This window comes from Triturus cristatus, chromosome 9 (assembly GCF_964204655.1).
Source record: "Triturus cristatus chromosome 9, aTriCri1.1, whole genome shotgun sequence".
NCBI lineage: Eukaryota > Metazoa > Chordata > Amphibia > Caudata > Salamandridae > Triturus > Triturus cristatus.
Window position 1 is genome coordinate 51500141 of NC_140592.1, and position 22956 is coordinate 51523096.

General features: G+C 43.6%; 1 protein-coding gene across 1 annotated transcript in view; it reads left to right on the top strand.

The window, feature by feature from the left end:
• The first annotated feature begins 4120 nt into the window (after positions 1-4120).
• COPG1 (coat protein complex I subunit gamma 1) overlaps positions 4121-22956 on the top strand; it is a 123733-nt gene continuing 104897 nt past the window's right edge. The window contains exon 1 of the mRNA XM_085624373.1: positions 4121-4339. Within this exon, the coding sequence (XP_085480499.1) occupies positions 4303-4339 (37 nt within the window). The 5' untranslated portion in view covers positions 4121-4302. The remainder of the gene's footprint in view (positions 4340-22956) is intronic.

The window sequence follows — 22956 nt, forward strand, 5'->3', positions numbered from 1 at the left end:
CGGGTCCCTACTTGGCCTAAGGTACCTACCTCAGCCAACTAGGGATCCCGGGTCTAACACATGCCATGGAGCTACGTTTCAGTTATGCATTAACAACATAGACTTAATATTCCAGGTACAGTCTATGTCTGCTTTGTCTGAGTAATAATGGTGGAGCTTAGGACACCAAGGAAAGGTCCTGTATCTTGGAAACGTAACTGAGAACCACCACACATGGCACCATGTAATTTCCTGTGAGGACATAGTTATACTAATTAGTAGAGATGCCAACAGACCAGATTCAGGCAGGAGACTCCTGATCTTTTGAGCCCAAAAGGACTTAATTTTCGCTAACTCCTATCTAAAATCTCCTCCTCTTTAATGTAAATGAATTTAGAAAATACATTCACCAATTTTATTTTTCAATATCTCCATCATATTAGTTTCAAAATGTTGGCACATATAAATTAATAATGTTGAACCCGAAAAATTCTACCTCTTCTTGGCCATTGAAAGCTGACAAATATGTAAAGCCATTTTTAGGTCTCGCCTGAGCCAGCGCATGCGCTGCCCTGCGAGACATTTAGTAAGAGGGTTTTGAAAGTGCTAGCACAGGCCTTTGCTGGCCTCAAGCTTGCGTTCATGCGCGCAGCCGCAATCTGTCTTTCACGGGTCATTCAGTTCATCACGATCACTTTCACTTTCGCAGCACATAGGCGTCATCTGGCTTTCCTCTCGCTCTCCCTGTGCGCGCGCGCACCACTCGCGTGTTTTTTTTTTATTTTATTTTTGCCGCGCGAGGCACACATCTAACATAAAATGTATTCTATCTTGCAAGACCCCTTCCACCCGCCGCCCACCTTACCCTCACTGCCCGAAGGCTTCGAGAGGAGTTAGTTTGTCTGGAATGCTTACTTCACCTTTCTGGAAGCAGACTATTTATAATGTGGGAAAGTATTAAACCTGTTTAGAGGCAGCATTTTCTAACCGCTAAACCAAGATGGTCGAAAGGGTACATTGCTATCCTCCTTCAGACTATCAAGCGCTTACCTTTTTGGGACTCGTGAAACGTAAAGGAGTTAGTCTTAAAAGTTGTGAATTCAACAATTAAGATTACCAAGGGCAACACTACACAGACAAGCGCAACATTATGCCGACGGAGGCAAGACTTTCCTGAAAGCCTCAAGACAGCAGAGACTGTTAAAGAAACCAACTCTCGCAGCGCACCCCCCCCCCCCCCACCATTTGCAAGCATGGTAAGACAATACCTGTCTTACTGTAGCTACAGGACAGCACTGGCTTGAGCTAGGAAACAAAGAGATGGAAGTGGGCAGGTTTGAAAAATGTCAAGAGCTCTGGGTCGGGCTTTGTACCAGGGTTGATGTCCCGAAGCTCTGCCTGCCGCAACATTCAGAGGCTTTGGTGGAACCTTTTGAGAAAGATGTATAAATCAAGGAGAGAACAAGTACTGAGAATATTTGTTTGTAATAAACAACATTGTACTTACTTTCAACACTACTTTTCCCTCTCAGCGCAGGAGGGAGCTATACATCACCGGAAGTGTAAAGTATTAGGCGATTCCGGAAGAAAAAGTGATGATGGAACACGCTGTGGCCAACATAGGCTTCCGTACGACACAGAGTACGCGGTGTTAAGAGATCATGTGACCACTGTGGCCAATGAGAGCGATAGCTGTATGTCCAGATTGGCTAAGGTTTAATAACAGACTCCAGCGCCGCCTGGCTGGGCCCATCACACCCGAAGATGTCCCACCCGGATAGCATCGAGTTCTGGGCGCTAGAAAGAACTCAAATTTCGTCAAGTAGTAACAGAAATGGTAGCGTACTATATCAAAACGATAAACGTTCGATAACCCCGAGGAATTTGCGATAAGTGAGGGGCTCTCACACAGATACACCCACTGCCCAAAGAGATACCTATGAGGGTAGCACTGGCATGGTCTTTAAACATTCCAAACATGGAAGCAGTTTATGTAAGCGCATGGTTTTCACGAGAAACGTCACCAGGTGCCATGGTCGGTGCGAAGGAGGCGATCCAAAATATGTTTTAAAGCTACTGTTTAAGTAGTAAGCGATTAATTTAGGTCACTGCCTCCCATGTTCCAAAAAGTGTTGCTTCTCTGAACTATTTTACCATTTCCTATTGTTCTTTCTGGTATTATTTTGCCTGGATGTGTCAAAAACATCTTGCGTCCCCCATTCCCTTTTTCAGCAGGCAGCGATACAGCCGTGGATTCACTTAAATGTGTGGCAATCCTGTAACCGCACATCTCAACCTTTCTGCTGCTCTTCGGTTTGGTGGAATTACTGCTTTGCTGTATGATAATTCCATCATTATTGCCACCAGCAACAGGTTGTTGGTAACCAGAAGTCGAAGTAAACAGGACAAATCAGTAGCTGCAGGTTATTCCCCATGTTTTCTGCAGAGAGCTAAATACACCGGAAATCTTAGGTGGTATTGTGATTACTACTGTTGTGCATATCTGCTTTGTTTAGCACCCTTCGTTGTGTTTTTACTGTTCTGCTGCTGTTCGGTTTCCATACTGCTGGGAATGTAATAGTTAATGAACTGTGAACCTGCTATGAGGAGGGTGATTGCCTTTCTCCTCGGTCAGGGAGTGGCATGCCTGGCACGAAAGTGAGTAGGTGAAGAGCCTGTAATGTGCAGCAAGTAATTGCCTCACAGCTTTAGTGATGAGTGGGGGTTTGTGTCGCAGACTCACAACTACGGTGTTCGTGCGCTATGCAGATATAGGTTTAACACAGAAACATTATCCATTTCAATGTCAAGATACTTAGAACTGGAGGCTTCACCTATAATATTAACCTATTTCAAACACATTTTGCTCTGATGTCCTTGGTTTACCCACAAAAACTACACAATGGTTTGTTTTTTCACAAACAAAATCCCTTCAAATGTAACTAGTCACGTGATGATGATATACAATCACACGTAATTATATTTTACACACTTCTAAAAGGTTTTGTCGTTTTGTCCAACCAAACTGCAACCCTAAGAACAGCAGGACTGCTTCGAGGATACCCTCAGTGAAGATGAAAAGATCACCAAGTTATTTATGACTCCTGTGTTGATGAGATGCTGCAGTGTTCTGTAAGACTAGCCTGCATACTTCAAACCTGTTTCCTTTTGGTTCAAAATATTTCTGCTTCTTCGAAGTGCTAACTATATCTTATGTAATTAATACTGTGACAAAAAGAATGGAGAATAAAAACAAAAACTGCTTTCACTAGCAGGCTTTTAAAACAGCAGAAACGATGTAATTTTCTTTTTTAACAACAGAAATGCATAGAGCTACCTGTAGCAAGTCGTGTAACACCATTTGAATCTTTCAAGAGTAATTTTTCAACCACAGGGTATTCATATTATTCTTACCACTTATGGAAAAAGAATACTAAACATGTCATCTTTGTCTAATTTATAGCGTTTTTAACAAAAAAATAATTTGTAGTCCAAATTTTAAACAAATGGCACAAATCAGAGGTACCACACTGGTCAGAACTAGTTTAAAGTTTATTCAACTGTCCAGAAGGGAGGGTAGAGAGAGAGAAAACAAGCATTGGCATAGCCAATAGGCCTCGCTTTTGGGACCTTATAAGTGTTTAGCCATGCAACAGTTGATGTTGTTGCACTAAGGATATTGTGCTGCATAACTACTTATAAGGTCCCAAAAGCGAGACCTATTGGCTATGCCAATGCTTGTTTTCTCTCTCTCTCTCTCTCTGCCCTCCCTTCTGGACAGTTGAATAAACTTTAAACTAGTTCTGACCAGTGTGGAACTTGACGAAAAGTCATCTCTATTCATTCTTAACATTGCCAATGTTTTTCGTAAATATCACTGGATATAGAGAAAGCTTCAGGTGTATGCTATCAGCTCGAAAACGGGACACTGTTTTTGGAACCTAGTACATACATCCATAATATCTTGAGCCCTTCTAAAGATAAGTGTTACAGATAACTAATTGTCCCTGTTCTCAACTCCTCCTTTTCCAAGATGGCCGCGGTATTTGCATGCCTGAAGTGACCCGGTCGACAGCGCTCTCGTTTCCTCTTTCTATTTCAATGCAATGACTGGCCTCCCGCGGCTGGCACTGCTGCGCATGCTTGCTATCGTGTTGTCAGGGGTGACGTGTCTCAGTGACAGGCTGGCAGGAAGTGGTGGTAACAGGAAGCGCTTGCCGGACCCTGAGTGTAGCTAGCATCCCTGGCCGCCTGTCTCTGACCCCGAGGGGAGCACCGTACGATAACCGAGCACCGCAGAGCAGGCCAGGGGCGGGCGGCACCATGCTGAAGAAAGGGGACAAGAAGGACGAGGAGTCTGGTGAGTGCCGGGGGTGCGGTGTCCTTGCTCCACAGTGCCTTACCGATCCAGAGTGCATGCCACAGAGTGTATGCCTTCTGGCAATGCAGACACTCATCGCTGTGTCCACGAGCACAAACCATGCCCCCCATTCAAAGTCACAATCTGTGCCTACGACCTGCGCCCGTCCCTTGCACAAACACACTACCCCATGCTCACGCACTCAAGCTCCCTACTCTCACCCCATGCACACCGTACCCACCATTACACAATATACTTCTCCTTGGCCCCATGAATCCCCGTACACTGTGTACCATCACAAACCAAAAAGTGATCTCAGTTGCCATACAAATGCATACTCTGCCCTCCACACTGCACACTGCACTAACCACAAAAATACACCGCTGTTAAACCCTCTGATCCCACGCATACATGGGTTGTTTAAAGAAATACAAGGACTGGCAAAGCAAATAGTTCTCGCTGTGTGTGTGTGTGTTTTTTTTTTTTTTAAAGAGCACGTGGATGTGTCACTACGTAACTGAATCCTGCATCTGGAAAGTGCTGACTGCAACTTTTAAAGGGCATGCAAGTGTGATCTTTAAAATAGCAAGGTCTATTGACTTTAGAAATGCTTGTTTCATATTGTATTCCCTGTATGTATATTTTATGACTGTTAAGCTCCCTTACACTGTACTCTTGAATAGAGAATCCGGATACTACATTAAATATACGATGGTGAATTTTATTTTTAAGAATGTTAAAACTTGTATTTCAGGACAACGTATTTAGATGTCCATTTTCCATCCACCAAATGTGGAAGATTAGACAAAGGTGGAGCCGAATGCCAAAATAAATTCCTCTCCTTGGCCTTTTGCATTAGCGTTTACATTAACCAGTTCACAGGAGGAAATGTAAAAAAAAGGCTGCTGCCATGTGAACTTGTAAAGGGGATGCAGAGACAAGGGAAATGCAGAGGTGCTGTAGAGCGGGAGCACTGGGGGCTTTGAGACTGGAAAAGGTGGGGTAATGATGAGTGGGGGTGTGTGCAAGAGGGGCGGCATAGAGGGAGGTGCACAATAGCAGGTAAAGGAATGCTAAAAGAGACAGTTAAAAGAAAACAAATACCTAAGGGCGCACAATTTGGTTAAGTGGGAAAGCCATGATTAATACAACTTTTCAGTGATCACTTTGTACAAATCCGCCACTAAATTGGTATAAATTACTCTCCTTTTTACCTCAAATGTTAATGTTTTGCTTTTACCTTTTTCTGCATGAGGATAGAGTGAGAGTGGCAGGCAGAAGCCGCATGAAAGCTCTGCTTCCAAAGGGACCCCAATCTGTGCCAGGGCCCTGCTTCAGACTCGAGCCTGCTAGAGCTGTCAGTGTTTCACCCACCTCTAGGTTAATATAATTACAGATATCTATGTTTTACCGGTTGGTGCACTGGGGACTGGTGACGTGTGTTTATAGACCTACGCAGTCCAAGTCTGGGAGTGAAACCAATGTCTATGTAGGACAATCTAAAAATGCATTACAGGCTGCACACAGTATAAGATAGACTGGCAGACAATATGCAGAAAGACTGAGTCTGGACGTTGAACTCCACTCCGCTCGCGGAGTTTTCCACACTCGCTCGTGTTCATCAACATCAAGTTAGCGAGCAAAGAAAATACACCTCCTGGCGAGATTTGTCCTCGTTCGCAATAGTCAACATCAAGTTTGTGAGCATAGAAAATCAACCTTCTGGCGAAATTTCTCCCTGTGGCGGTCAGATTTCTCATTGCGAGTGATCGCATATGCGTGTGTGTGCGCATGTGAGAGTGTGGCTCTCCTCCTGCTAAAATCACTGACCGCCACTGACTCAAGGGCAAATTTGCTAACTTTTTTCACCAGGTTTGTGTCCCAAAAAAGTGCCGCAAACCCAGGTCAGTGTAGTGCTGGAATTTACTTTCCAACTAACATCCTAATTTGCTTTGTAAAATTACATAACGCGAAGTAGTGCTAATCGCTACTATGCGGCATGGATACGTTCCATGTGTTGTACATTGGTTTTCCTTATGATGACATGGGCGTGCCAACAAATTAACAGGGAGAGCCAAGCCAGAGCTGAGCCAAGGGTCTGGTTTGGATCTTAGAGCCCATGCACGTGCCAAGCCCTGAAAATATTTGCTATGTAAATCATACAACAAACATCACATAAAATATGATAAAGCCTCTTAAAAATTCAGAAATGTGTATTTCTTTAAGTTATGGAAGTTTTGACATTATCAGGGCACATTATAGCTTTCCACTGAGAAGTACTTGTTAAAAGTAATAGATCTCTACCACTGGTGGTCTGAATTTACATATTTGAACGTGCTTTTATAGGCGACAATGAAGGAAAAAAGAGTTTTGATGAAATAAAATATTTACCCAAGATCACACAATTTAAGCAGGAAAGCCACAATTTATTCAGGTTTTGACATCTCACTTTGTACAAATCAGCTAGTAAATGGATATCTATTTTTCTTTCCTTTTGATAAGGCTTTATTTTGACCTCCTAGTGCATTTTTCTATAGTTTTTGAAATATAGAGCAAACTTGACCCAAAGGTACTGGAGCGCCTTATATTAGCACTTGTTACATTACACAAGATCACATGCATTGTTTTTTGGCATGGGGAGATTGAGTAATTGGTCCAGAATCACAGGATGTTGAGCCAACGTAGAGACTTGAACCTGGTTCCCCAGTTCCACAGTGGGCAGCTCTGACCGGAACGCCACATCCTGGGTAGAGTGAGGATGAACGGCAGAAGTGAAAGCTTGGCTCGTTATGGACTCACGGTTCCAAAAGGAACTCTAGCTGAGCCAGATTCAGACTTCAAGCCAGAGCCTTCTTCAAGCCTTCAGTGGCCAATTCCCACACAACCAACCATGGTTTTTGATGCAAAGCCTTATTTACTATATACAAGGTAGATAGGGCTTTGTGCCAAAAATGTACATCTCCTGAGGCAAGTCTAAAGAATGAGTAAGGTATTCTTTTCTCTAATCTTTTGAAACTTTTCACAGGTACACTTTACAGCATAATACAGTGGTAAAAATATTGAACTATTGTAGAGCATAGTTTTTGTACAGAATAATGCCTTAGTAGATATGGAGCTGTTCTACTCTCTCCTATTGATGCAGAAAAGCAATTTTGGTTACTGTGCTACATTGTATCACAAGTAAAAAATGTGCCCCATAATGTTTAAATGCTTACTCTGCTTTCAAAAATAATTTTTTAGAACAATTCATTTGGATTGTACCTAGTGGGACCTTTCGAAGACTGTTAAACTAATAGCAATCTCTATGCCCAGAAGATCTATGAGGAGAGCGAATATACAGGCAAGCTTTTGGCCTGGCAAGCCAAAGAAAAGCAGGCTCGCAATAGAATAGATCAATTAATTAATCCCATCACCAAATCATATGCTAAGACTACAGGCTCTATTGGCGAGTTGTTTTTAAAACACTATGAGGGAGTCTATCAAGCAATCGAAGGGGCCTCATCTGATTCCATTGGGGAGTTCTTAGAGCATCTGGCAATACCGAAATTAGACGATGAGGGCAAGAAATGCCTTACAGAGGACTTCTCAATGTCAGAATTAGATGACGTAATCAGCTCTTTTCCTAACGGTAAGGCAAACGGTGATGATGGTTTTCCTATTGAATTTTTAAAAAAATTTAGAGGAACCCTACATAAAGAACTTTTACTTTTATTGAACGACTTACTCCAAGGAGGTCCCCCGCCAGACTCCTTCCATTCAGCTGTGGTGGTTAGCATTTTGAAAAAAGGGAAGGACAAGGAGAATATAAATTCATATAGACCTATAAGTCTCCTAAATACAGATTATAAAATCTTTACAAAACTTTTAGCAAACCGATTGAATAAAATTGTGGGATACCTTGTAGCTATCGATCAGTGCGGTTTTATCGCAGGCAGACATCTCCACTCAAACACAAAGTTTGTTCTGGAAGCACTAGATTTTTTTAAAACTAATCAAGTGAAGGCTCAAATCTGGTTTCTAGACGCAGAGAAGGCCTTCGACCTAGTGTCATGGGACTGCCTTTTTGCTATTTTGCACAGTTTCAATTTCCCGGATGCTTTTATCATACTTTTAAAACAACTATATATGGATTCTAAGGCACAGATTATCATTAACAAATCTAATATTGGGACATGTCTAGTCACTAGAGGCACGCGCCAAGGATGCCCTTTGTCGCCAATTTTATTTGCGCTATTCATTGAACCTTTGGCGATTGCGATTAGGAATATACGCACCGACACAGCCCCAATAGTTGGTATGACTAATATAAAATTATACGCTGATGATATTGCTCTTTTCTTAGATGCCAAACCCTCTAGTCAATTGAAGATTCTAAAAATATTCTCAGATTTCCAGAATCTAGGGGGTTATAAAATTAATGTTAACAAGACAGAAATTATTTTAGTAAACTGCACTGTAGACACTTTAATACCAGAATTTAGGCAAATATATAATCTATCCCCAAAGAGGTATTTAGGAATATTTATATCGGATAATCTGGAAGATCTGTTTTCATTGAACTTCTCACCATTGTTAAAAAAGGTGGGGTCTCTTTTAGATCGTTGGAACTTTTTACCCCTATCTTTGATGGGGCGAGCAGCATTAATACGAATGTCGGTCTTACCTCTTTTTAATTTTTTGTTTGACACCGCACCTTGCCCAATTCAGGTCTCTTTTTTTAATAAAGTGGATGCTCTGATTTCTTCTTTTCTTTGGGCTAAAAAATCTCCTAGGCTTGCGCGTGACACTTTATATCTTCCTTTTGCACAAGGAGGGCTGTCCCTTCCAAATATTAGAGAATATTACTTTGCATCTTTTGCACATCATAGTTTTAGGTTTTTTTTCTCAGACACTAACGAAGCAGACAATTTTTTTATGAGGAAGATGCTGTCAGAAATAAAAATAATTGATCCAATTAGAATTATAAAAGATCCAAAGAAAGTTCGCTACAAGTCCCTTCAGTGGATTTTCAAACAGAAAATTCAGTTTTTGAAATTCTACTCCATCCCTAGAATAAGTAATACAACGGATTTGAACAACTTTAACTTTGGAGAAGAGGGAGGTATGGAGAGTAAAATAATAAATCTCTGGAAAGAAAATGGCTTTGTGAAGATCGAAGACTTCCTCATTGGCAATAGGTGGAAGTCATGGGATGAAATCTCCAGACAGGTACATTATTCACATTCCACCTTGAATTGGTCTTTCTGTATGCTCAATCAAAGGCTCAGAGGGTTGGATATAGGAAATCTATACCACAAAGAAACTATCTCGACAGCTATGAATAATAAAATTCCAAAAAAGATGAGCATCTGGATCAAATTATTAAAAGAGGATAAAGGGCAGGAATGTTCCAGTAGGATCATTGAGAGGTGGAAAAAGAGGGAAAACATTGAAATCAACAAGTTTGTATGGGACAAGATAAATAAATTTAATAAAATAATTTTCCGTGGCGCTAATTTTAGACGCATGCAATTTTACAATAAATGGTTGATCTATAGAACTCCCGCTTATCTCCATAGTATCTTTCCCCTAGTTGTTGATAAATGTTTTCGGTGCGAGGAGAAAGGGAACTGGAAACATATTGTCTGGGAATGTCCTAAAATCCAGCCATTCTGGAAGGAAATTGAAAAATACCTCTCCTCTGAGCTTAAAACCATTATAATATTCGATGACTTAGTTCCTGTACTAGGCTGCTCTATGTGCCACACTCCATATGATGAGTTCCTTTTCATAGCTTCTTTAATAGCCAAATCTCTTATTTTACAGTCCTGGAAAACCGATCAAGTACCAACTTTTCAGGCTTGGAAGGCAAAATTATTACGAATCCAGGGCAGGGAAAGAAAATATGCACTGAGATCTGGGGCACTCAAGAAATATGAGAAGTTCTGGAGTGTGTTTGAATCGTAGTCCTTTTTACTGTATTTCCTGACAGCATTTAATTTTAACTATATCTTCTTAGCTAATAGTCTGCTAGAGTGTTTCTCCCTACGCATTTTGCACTTTATATTTGCACATTACACTTTACAATTGAGATTTGAATTGTCGAAATTCGTTGTTGTTTTTTGGCTTTACACTTTGCACTTTATAATCAAGTTTTTGAACTGATGAATTTGAAGACTGTTAAACTTAGTGTCTTTCAAAAAAAGAATAACTCTCCGACACGAAGAGGCTTCAAATGATTGTATGAATTAAAACCTGTACCAGCTCTAAAGAAGACCTTAGATTTGTTTAATAACCAACCATCACCCACACTCATCTTGTTTTTCATATTTCCTCATACTGAGTTTCTGTTAACATCTCACAAGCAGGTGACACCTTTCTCATTGTTTCATGCATCTCTCGACATAGGGTACTCTGTTTCTCACCCAGCAAGCTATATGCATTTGTATGACCTATCACACACCTACTGTATCTCGTTTTTGTGAACATGTTACACACACACCTGCATTTTGTTTTTGGATGCATCTCACATACTAGGCTGTATGTATCTGTGTTTTTTCACATCAGGTTTTTCGTATTTGTAAACCATCTATCTCGAATACACCTGCACTGTACAACTCCACCACAAGGTATATTTCATGGCCTGTTTGTCTGCATCTTTAGCTATTCAGTTTGTGAGTACTTTAGACTCATGGCATCCATCTGTGATAATTCTTCCAGCAAAGTAGACCACAAAAGTTTAAAGGTTTTTTCATTGTATTTCATATTTTATGCGGCGTCCATTCCATACTGTGCCTTAATCTCCACCTTCCAGCCACAGGAAAGAAAACAATACACTTCTCTGCTGTTGCTTTGTTGCTCTGCTGGAGGCGACGCCGCGAGGTCCAGGGGGACTACACTGCCCAGCCTGCCTTGCCCCGCATCATCTGCAACACCTGAAAGCGCACGGAGGTGCTTTAAAACCTGCCGCGGGCTCCCGCAGCGCGGGTCCCGCCTCTACAGCCATCTCTGCTGTTGCTTTGCTGCTCTGCTGGAGGCGACGGCGCGAGGTCCAGGGGGACTACACTGCCCAGCCTGCCTTGCCCCGCATCATCTGCAACACCGGAAGCGCCCGGAGGCGCTTTAAAACCTTCCGCGGGCTCCTGCAGCGCGGGTCCCGCCTCTACAGCCATCTCTGCTGTTGCTTTGCTGCTCTGCTGGAGGCGACGCCACGAGGTCCAGGGGGACTACACTGCCCAGCCTGCCTTGCCCCGCATCATCTGCAACACCTGAAAGCGACCTGAGGCGTTTTAAAACCTGCCGCGGGCTCCCACAGTGCGGGTCCCGCCTCTACAGCCATCTCTGCTGTTGCTTTGCTGCTCTGCTGGAGGCAAGGCCACGAGGTCCAGGGGGACTATACTGCCCAGCCTGCCTTGTCCCGCATCATCTGCAACACCTGAATGCGCCCGGAGGCACTTTAAAACCTGCCACGGGCTCCCGCAGTGCGGGACGCGCGCGGGCGTGCCCGGGTGGGCCCGTCTGCGTCCGTCAGAGGCCAAAAGAGGCCGGGCTGGGCCAGCCCTCTGATATTGTTGCTGAGAGGTGCTTGGACAAAAGGTACTGTTGATTCTTTTTTCTGTCATGGCGCAACGTGCTAAACGCAGGGATGGCCAACTGCAAGTAGGTGTGGGGGTAGCGGGGACTTTGGATGCCTTCCTTACACGAGTAGAGTCAGTATTAACCCACGAGATTCTGCTCACAGAAAAGAGACTTTCTTTGGACACTATAGTTGCACAGAAGAGATCTTCAATGGGTGGACAAAGTAGGGCAAAATCCCCCGTAGCTGTTCCCCCAGATACCCTGTCTCCGTTTGGCAACAAGGCGGGTACGTCTTGCCTTGGTGAGGGGGCGAGGGGGGGTTGTGTACAGACTGGTTCAGGGGTCATGCAAAACTGTGTAACTGCTCATGGTACGGAGCTGGGGGAGCCTAGTGTGGATGATATATTGAACCAGGAAATTGTTATCTCGCCCCAGCCATTCATCACAAAACTAGTAGCCCCTCCCATAACGCTAGAGGCTCAGTCTGCATCTGTTGATAGGATGGAGAAGTTATAAAAAGGTCCAAAAGGAGCCAAAATGTTATTCTGGTGAAGGCTGGTGAGGCCAAGTCCTCCACTACTGAAGCGCTTCCTAGGTGCCATGGTGGCCATGGGGGTAGTGCTTCGCAAAAGCCCAACTCTAAGTCAAAATCAAAGCCCAGAGCAAAGAAGTATACTGTCAAGACACTTCCACATGAAACCATGGTGACGGATAATAACCAAGGGTCAACAGAGCCTATGATTTGCTCGAGTCTAGTCTCCAACCATCAGACTGGGGAATGTACAATGACCAGTGGAGCAGATTGGAGTTGTTAATCTCTGTATTACTTGACCCTATTCGTAATAACCTACGTCTGATTGAGGATAAATTATCCAGGCTTGAGGTTTTGATTAGTCCACCTGCTAGTGATGTTAATGTCCCCCAGAAGATGTAACAAATAATAACAACTACCTCCCAATATTGCAAAGACTTGATCAATTAGAATCTACTGTGGCATCTATGTGCACATTGGTTGGGAACACAATTTCATGCTCTGGGGTAAAACCTAAAGATCCAGTCGGGGGTTTAGCTCGTAGTGGGCACTCTGATTCAAGAGAGAGGCCATCTATTAACCGAAACGCTGAACCGTTCAGCTCAGTGAGGAATGGTGTCATTAGAAGCCATGCTAGTGTAGCTGTGCATAAGCACGGTAGGCCTGAATGTTCTAGCCACTTGGTTAACAAGGATCCGCCCCCTAGTGTTAGCAGGCAAGGTCCCCTTTCCACAGGCATTAATGGTACTAACGGGAACAATGGGTATAAATGAGCAAGCATCCACACTGTTGTCCCCAAATAGAAAAGTCTATAATACCCGAGATGATAAGGGGACGTTACACCTTCCACCTGATTGTGGTCCTTATGTAGCAATCCTCGTGAATGTTCCTCCCTTGAGTAATGTGCAAGTTGAATCCCAGTCACAGTTGAAAAAAAAGTTTGTTATTGGCTCTCCCAGAATTCTAATTTTTTTAAATCAGATTACGGGGACATTTGATTTGTGAGACGAGTTAACTGGGTGGGTCCTCTTTGCAAGTCGCACTATGGCAATTGTATTGTTATTAACTGTAGATCTCCACACATTACAGGTCGATTGTTGGGGCGGGGGACTCTTTCACCTTATCCGAGGTTGGATCAAGTGATAACTATTTTACCGCTAGGTTTCTTTTATAGACATTGTGATAATAGATGGAGGAACTTTGATGCTACCAGAATGGATAGCGCAATGCTCCTTGCACCCACTGAGGTACCACCCCTGGAATTGAGTAATAGGTATTATCCCTTGAGTGGTCTAGATCCCCAGGATTGACTGGATAGAGTACCCCCCTCCCTGTTACAGCCACAAGAGGTTGGATCTGCTTTAGACCTTGCTGTTCTCTCTGGTACTACTTTAGTACCACACATTCATGGTAACTTAGGTTCTTGTGACCACGTTACTAATACTGTGCTCCTTCCCCCTTATTGTGACCCTGAGGGGCCAAAAATGTTAGTAGATCACCCACAGGAAAATGTTTCTGGTTGCCGTGATTTCATGTTTTTATCTTGGAATGTGACGGGGCTAAACACGCAGATAATTGACCCAGAATGGGGTAAATTTATGGACGCTTTTCATTTCTGTATACTACAGGAAACATGAGCAGTAGGATGTGTCCATAGGTTTGACTTCACCACATATAGTATCGAAGCGATACAGCCTCCGGTTGGTCGCCCAGCGGGTGGCCTCCTGATATGGGTCAAAAATTCACTGTTCTGTAAAGTAAAGGTCCTGCATCTTGGTTGTCCCGAGCTACTTGGTTTAGAACTGTCCCTAGGTAAGGGATCCGAAAAAATTATACTCTTTAATATATGGAAGCGGTTCCACAGCCCACATAGACTCTCAGGGACAATAACATCGTTGGCCAACTACTTTGATTCGATCACGGGAAATCACCAGTTGGTTGTCGCCGGTGATTTTATTACAACTTTTGAACCGGTGAATTACATACAGGATCTCATCCATGAGGGGGATGAGGCTAGGGGGATTGCAAAACTTCAGATTCCACCCATTAAGAAAACTACAAGGGTGGGGCAACAAGTACTATTGTTTACTATCGCCTATGGTGTTAGAGCCTGTAATAGCAGAACAGACTCTGATAGAGTAGCAGGTCATACTTTTAACCCCTTCAGTGCCACGCCCTTTCCCCGCCCTGTGCCGGGCGTTACATTAGCGGGATTAGATAGTCTCGTCATGGGCACAGCGCAACCGTGCTCCATGACGAGACTATCTCGTCATGGGCACTGAAGAGGTTAAGAGGGGGGCATCAAAAACTCTGATTGATTATATCCTTGTTGACTTAGATCTGTGGTCACTAGTCAAAGATATGGCCATTATTCCTAGGGAAGATAGTGATCATAACGCTTTGGTGCTTACAATGTTGGGACTAGTTACCCAGTGTAGGCACTCTAGGTCTGAGTCTGCACAGGTCATCACAAATAACAACAATAGGAGAGTCAAATGGCCAATGATCTTAGCCAACTCAAACTCCCTCCCCCAAATATATTCTGTGGTGGAGCGGTCTCTTAAAGATCTAAGTATCCCCACAATTGGGTGAGGGGCGGTCATGAGTATTTTTCATGAATTAACTACAAGTTTAAAACCTTTTTTTTTTATAAACAAAGTATCAGAGTTAAGCAGCAAATAACACCCTGGTTCAATGATGCTTGTAAAATGGCTAGGAACGAGCTAATGGTGATGGTAAAAACAAAATCCCATGTGGAAATCGTTAATGGCAGAAGGTTATATAAACTAGCCCAAAACAAAGCAAAACAGGACTGGGAGTTTGAAAATTGGAAACTGCTTTTAGAAGCTGCTAAAAACAAGAATAGTCAATATTTTTGGCACCTACTGGCAAAGGGATCATCTAATCTGGTAGCACAAACTGACTTTCATATTCAGCCCCACGTATGGGAAGATTACTTTGGGGCATTGTTTGTAGATCAAGGGCTGTTGCCTGCTCCAGCATTACGTTTTAATCCTTGTGAACAGGTAGCAGCTGATGTTGAAAATATCACTCTTGCGGAAACAATTATGGCCATCAAGTTCCTGCTGAGTGGTAAAGCACCCGGTCTGGACAAGCTTCCGCGAGACCTGTTTAGGGCTGAACCATCTGTCTGGGGTCCGTTGCTCCAAAGGGTTTACAATACTATTTTGAAGGGGGGTGCAATTCCGGAGACCTGGCGGGGTGCTGAGATTATCCCTATCCACAAAAAGGGCGACAAAGGGTCGCCGGGGAATTACACGCCCATCAGTCTTATTGATGTAACACAAACATTTTTTTTGAAAAATCATCTTGACTAGAATACAAAACTGGATAGAGGGCAACAATGTTCTGTCAAATTTACAGGCAGGATTCAGGGCCGCAACCAGTACCACGGACCAAGTCTTTAGGTTTCTCCTGTTAATCTGGAAAGAAGTCACAATTAGAGGAGGTCACCTATATGTAGTGTTCGTGGACCTAAAGACCGCCTTCGATTCCATCGACCGGTCCCAACTTTGGCTAGCACTGAGCTCATTGGGTCTACCGGCTTATTTGCTCAGACTCTTGGTTTGGTTACACCAAGATACCTTCGCCAGGGTCAGTTTGGAATACTGAGGGCTCCTTGACAAACGCCATAGCTGTTCAGAAGGGCGTTCGCCAGGGATGCGTTCTTGCTCCTACATTGTTTATCCTCTACATAAATGGCCTAATAGGAGAACTTTTTAACTGCGGTCGTGACCCCCCAAAATTAGCTGGAAAGCTAGTGCCCTGTCTGCTTTTTGCAGACGACACACTGCTTATTGCCAGAACACCCTGTGGCATTCAAAATCTATTAAATACATTTGCCCTAGTTTGAAAAGATAAGGGTCTAGAAATAAATGTGCTGAAGACCAAATATATGGTCTTTAATCCATATAAGTCTAATAAGAGGAAACTTACCCTTGGCACGCATAGTTTGGAGCAGGTTGGTTCATTTGACTATCTGGGTATCCGTATCAACGATAGGCTGGCATGGACACCGCAGTTAGAAAAAAGCATTGCGACCCTTCAGCATGTTGATTGTGCTATAGTTCAAAGGGCTAGAGCTTCCCCCTTTCTGCCAATATCCCCCATTATTGAAATTAACAGGGCTAAGGGTCTAGGTGCGGCCCTCTATGGGGCCGAATTGTGGGGTTTAGAAAACCTGACAGAACTAACTTGTGCTGAAAATAAATTCATGAAAGCCATTATGAACCTCCCAGTGAATACACCACTCTTGCCACTTAGACTAGATCTTGGCCTAAAACCTATTGACCATTATGCTATTTTGAGGTCAATCCTGTTCTGGATCAGGGTGTGGATAAGAAAAACACAGGTGCCCCTGAGGGAGGCTTTGGTAGAGTTGATTGCTCTGCATAATCAAACAGGCCACATTAAGTGGTTTAGTAAGATCAAGGTCTAGTTTAGAAAAATTGGGATGGTGCAATTCTGGGAAGACCCAGGGTCTATGACTAAACCTACGATCCCTTTAGTCAAAAAAAGGTTCTGGGAACTAATGGTCTCAGAAAGGGTTGACCGGTTTGCACATGGCACTTTGACTGCGGGGTTTTTAAATACCAAAGGAGTATTTGCGTTTGAAGGGTTTCTGAATGATATTGAACCGCCTCAGGCTCGAGCTTTGTATGTCCAGTTTAGATACGGAACCCTTCCTTTGAATAAATTGCAGAGTTCACGGGGAAACCGGTCTGTTAATTCATTGTGTCCTTTGTGCCATATTTCACCTGAAACCACTGAGCACTTTTTCTTCTTCTGTTCCTTTTACGCTGAACCTAGGAAAACTTGTCTGGCCCCTGTATGTCGCATTTTATCTTTTAATTGTCCTTTGGAAGTCATGCGTATATTTAAGTCAGATACCACAAGCTGGTTGGTATTTGCTGTTTCAAGGTTTTTGAGGTTTGCATGGTGGAAAAGGTCAAAAATTGGCAAACTTGTTCCTGTGTTGTAGCACTGTTAATATAATTCCAACCAGATTCAGTGGTATTCTGTTCAGACGCAGGCTAATGTTTTTATGGAAAATGTAGAAGATTGTTTTATTTATTATATAAATCACTTTTAATGGTTTTTATACTGCTGCATTTTTTAATGGTATATTGATTTTGTTCTGTATTTTAAGCTGTGAATGATCATATTTTTGATCGATTGAATAAATAAAAAATAATACACTTCAACTTTCTGTGGTAGGATCCTCTCCCCCTCTCCCCTCCTATGCAATGCTAAAGCAAATGGCAGCAGAGTTATATGTTGAAAATATGATTGACCATAGCACACAGTTTTTCAGTGTGTGGGCTGGGAATAATGCATTTTCTTGCTTCCACATTTCCCGTAGTTATGGTGGAGTAGGTTCTGATAAAAACACCCAGAGATTGCCCTCATGGACAAATGCACTTTTGGGAGCCCAGTGAAGATATGAATGCAGTGCTTATTACATCAACAAAGGAGAAGCTGGGATTAGAAATCTTCTAGTTCTTTGACTAAAACTGAAACACATGACCACATCTAGTGGAGTGGTTTCTGTGTTCCTGTTCCGGTCTGGTGATGTTGCACGCTGTGCTTTGTATCTGCAAGGCAGGCAGAGGGCCATAAAGGTGCCCGCAGCCCATTGAGGCTTTAAACTTAAAACTTGGCCCGCCCTTCCAGCTACTGCATGGCCGCTCTCGACCTGGCTGTTTGTTTTGGGCAGGACTGCCTGCCTCCCAAGACGCTGCGGATGCAGCAGGCCATTGACGTTGGCTGGGCTGTTCGTGCCGCAGACACTGTTGCTGTTGTGTCGGTTCCCCATGGGGTGCCGGTTGCCTCTCGCGGCGTGCAGTGAGCGTGGTCTTGATGAGGAGCTGTGGCACGTATTTGAAAGGTACAGAGGCGACCGGCATTAGGTCAGTGTGGCTTGTGCCTTTTCTGCTTAGTTTCACGTACCAGCTCCGCTCCTCTTACAAAAACAACGCTGATACTCTCCATACACCTACATTTGGACTTTGAACCCTGGTTATACTGCAACTCATTGTTGTGACTCATAGTGTAAACCACTTTTTAAAAAGGTCATAGAGCAGTAAAAGGCCACTATTCAGAACTGTTACAGTGAGACCTGAACCCCCTAGAAAACACAAAAGAAACCACAAAGGATACGGGGTGCAATTTAAGTTTGATACCGGTGCGCTCAGGCCTCTCCCAGTGGGTAGCGAATTGATGAGGTGTGATTCGCACTCACAGGAGGAAGATGGCACTGGCCTCCTTAAAGGATGACTGGAACTCGAAGGACGACTTGGACTCAACAACGTGATTCACGCAAATCATCGGCAGTAAAAGGCCCCCAAGAGGCCGCAAGAGGCCATCACTGCCACTCCGGAACCGGCACAATGAGACCTAAACCCCCAAGAAACCACAGAGGATACAATGTGCAATTTAAGTTTGGTACCGGTGTGTTTGTCCCCATCACAGGGGGCAGCTAATTGTCAAGGGGTGATTCGCAGTCACAGGAGGAAGGCGGCACTGGCCCTGGGCTCATTGAGGATGACTGGGACTCGGCATCGTAATCTGCACAAATCTTCAGGAAGTGGAGAAGGTGTATTTGACGAAGATCCCAAGCCCCCCTGACACTCATCGGAATCATCTTGAGATAACATCAGGCGATCAGGGAAATCCAGGGGCCCAGCGGTGATGGAAAAAAGAAGGAAGCTGCCTAAGCAGCCAGGACAGCTACTGGCTTCGACATTTGTCTTGGTGTTGCCACAGCAGGCCGCAACAACCCCACTCCTGGATGTCTCCAGCCCCCCTAGAGAGGACAATAGGGGCTCTTTCAACCAAAAATAACACCTTCATTCACCTTCTTGAAAGATGCAGGGGAAGCCTTATTCTCGAGTAATATTAACATCAAAGGGCTTCCTGTCCCCTTAAGCCTCACAGTGTGGTACGAAATGCTGCGAGAGGACCCGCTACCTCCTGGCTGGTGGAGGGTTCTGCGCCCAGCGTTGGCCCTGTGACCCTTAAAGACACCCACTGTTCACCCAAAAAGCAGTACAAATTACCCATCCATGGTATGGACGTGGAGCCGCAGTCGGAGCCTGTCCGAGTACCAAATCTGGCCTTTCACGCATAGAGCTCTCAGAACATTTAGAGCGGACCGAGGAAACGGCGATGAAAAATGATCCTACTCCTCTGCTAGTAGAAGACTCCTCACAGCAATCCTTAAGTCCATTTTTGGAGGGAGGTGGGGCAGCTCCAGCTAATAAATCAATTAGATGTGGAAGAAAAGAAATGACAAATGCTCATGACTGCTCCGCCGCCGGCATCAGGTAGAGACCCTGCAGTAACAGTCCAATTCTGCTGGGCAGCACTGAGGTCGTGACAAATGCATGTCATTATTGTGATACTTTGCGCTGACCAATGACTAATAAATGAGTTAAAAAACATTATAAACGATGTGTGCATTGAGGAGTCTATATTAATGAAATCTTGAAACTGAGGAAAAGGATATAATAAACATTTGATTGGGCAAGTCTATCTTGCACGTCAGAAAAAGCAACGATGAGTTGCCTAGTTCAACATAATGGTTTACCATATTTATCATTCTGTTGATTTAAGCTCAAAGGCATTGCTTTTGTCAAGATGTCACATAGTTCCTATTTGCCGGATATAGAAATCTGACTGTGTCAAACTACTTCTGGCATAGTGGTTGTGCTCTCTAGATGTTGCTATTCTCTTTGTTTGCTCCCCTCTGTACTGTCTTTTGAGGTAATCAAACTCGAGGTAATCAACATCTTTCGTCCTCTTCTCTTCTGCCAATCCACAGCTTCTTTCCCACCTCCTGATCTCATGTGTCTTGTTTCACCACCGTCCTGGTGTGTTTTTATGATGTGGTTTTGATTAGGTCTGGACTGAGTTCACGGAGTTGCGTTACACAGAGCTTCGCAAAGTGCCGGTAGAATTCCTCCTAGCAACAGAGTCCGGTACGTCGTGCTATTCACGCTGATTTTTTGCGCCAGGAGTTTCTCCAGCACTGTAAAATCATGGCGAACGGCATCACGTGGAGCAACAGAGGGCGCTGCTTCTATCTGCTGCTCAAGTACATTTTCTACTCTAGCTGCAGCTTCCTCAGCACGAGTGGGAGCTTTCTCAGCGTGAGCACTTGCGATCTTCCCCATCTGCCCGCGTTCAGAAAGCTCGCTGGGATGTGGGCTAGCATGCAGTTTCTCTCGCCAACTTTTTTTTTTTTTTAAACATACTTTATTGATTACCAAACTGGAATAGTAATGTGACATATTTAGTACATATGGCATTTTGTTTGTTTGTTGTGTCCCCCTTCATATACAAATGACATCTTTATGCTGAAAAAACTGTTGAAATGTTCTTAGTTAAACATTCGTCATTGCGGTCATGAAATAAAGTTGTGTTCACTTGAGATGCAATATTTTCTCTTATAGTAGTTGCACATAGTATGTTTAAGCATTTCAGAAACTTCCTTCTCTCGCCAACTTAACGTTAGCGAGCCGCCCAAGACACTCCGTGGAGTTTTTCAGAACTCCGTGTGGAGTGGGCCAAGCTGCGCGCAGGGTGGGCCAAGCTGCGCGCAGGGTGGGCCAAGCTGCGCGCAGGGTGGGCCAAGCTGCGCGCAGGGTGGGCCAAGCTGCGCGCAGAGTGGGCCAAGCTGCGCAAACTCTGCTGGCAGAGCGGAATTCTTCACCCACCCCCAGGGACGTTTGAAGGATTTTGGGGGTCCTGGGCCAAATGCATCTTGTTCGGACCAGCTTTGATTTTATGATTCAGTTTCACGTGTTTCATGCCCTCTTTGGTCAAATTCTAAATGTGTGTACATCTGATATCCAGGGATAGTATGTCATGTGTGTTTTCAGTACTGTAACACAGCAGAAGCTCACTAATATTACTGCAAATAATCTCTCACACCCTCCTATTTCTCATATGTGAGATCATGTATTGATCTAAAAGAACCTTTTTATATGGATGTTGCATGAAGCAAACACATTTTGTCTGCAAAATGTCTATAATAGACTCACACACATTAAACATAAATGATTCAAGGTCATCAGGGCAAGACTGTCTGCAGAACATAGCTGGCTCTATCAGGGGGCCCCATGAAAGGCTGGGACCTGGGCCAGAGCCCACTTTGCCCATGCTTTAAGACGTATCTCCCCACCCCTAGTTTTGATGCATAGATATAAGTACTGGTTACAGTTAAATGGGTGCTTACTTTGGCTATTTGTAACAAAGCTATGCGTCGTGGTGTTTTAATCTAGAGCACACTGATACCTTTTAGGTCGAGTGTGCTGTATGAGAATGTGTAAATAAATACATGATTCGATTTATTTCTCGTATCAAACAGTTTTCCCCTCTGTCAGCACACTGCGGACCTGCCCAGCTGTTTGTACAGCTCCCAGAACTCGTCAGGCAACTTAAAATTGTATCTGTCATTATTAAAACTTGAATGGGAGCAGCCACCTCCAACTTAATGAGGCTAAAATGGAGCTTTTGTTTTTGGGTGTTGAGAGCTTTTCAAACCTCGCCTTTTATTGAATATTCGGCCCTGACACTCCTCGTATATTCCCAGTTAGAAATATTGGTCTTTCATTGGATTCCAGACCCATTTATGTAAGCTGTACTAAAATGTGTTTACTTTCGCATTGGCTTATTACAGTTTTCACTGCTTAGCCCCAGAAATCTGCAGATGATTCTGGCAGGATTTCTAGTTGAATTTACCCAGTACCCTGCATGTTGTCCCATCTGAATTCTTTCTTTCCCGCGGAGAGAAATTTTGCAACTGTGATCCGTAACCTCTAAACTCAAAGAAAAGTTCATATGTCTGCTGCTCTGAGATTCTTTCACTATTCTCCTGTGGCAGCAAGAGTACAGCTCCAGGCTCCGTGCTTACCAGGTGCTTTATTAACCTGCCCTCATGTCTCTTAAATGTTGACTCCTTCTGTCATCCTGGAATGACTCTGCAGTCTATCACACTCCTCATTAAACAAAACCGGTTAGACGGTTTCATTCTTCTGTGCTTTGGATGCCCAACTCTTTAGCACAATTCCCTCTGATGCGTGTTGACAAGTACCTAAGAATTCATAGATCTCTAGAAAGTCTTCTTTTAGACTAAAATCTGGTTGCTGCCTATGAAGAAACAGACAGCCAGTTTCAAGAGACTGTTCAGTCTGTTGACAGAACTTTACAAATAATGAATTCGTTTATTAATAGTTCAGTGTCAGGTGAACTTCTGGTTGGGTAAGTTTACTCTGCTGCTGCAGGCTCACTTTACACTGTATTCACAAGTGCAACATAATTCCATTTGGAACCAAAATGCTGAGTCACGTAATAACAATTTGTAGAATATTACCCTCACAAAAGGGATTTTAGATCTTGAGAAAGTCAGAGAGTTTGGTGCCATTACATATTATTGGTTAGGTTGGCTTTGTGAGCATTCCTGAATGGTCATATTTACAAAAGCAGGTGAATATCCTCAGACCCA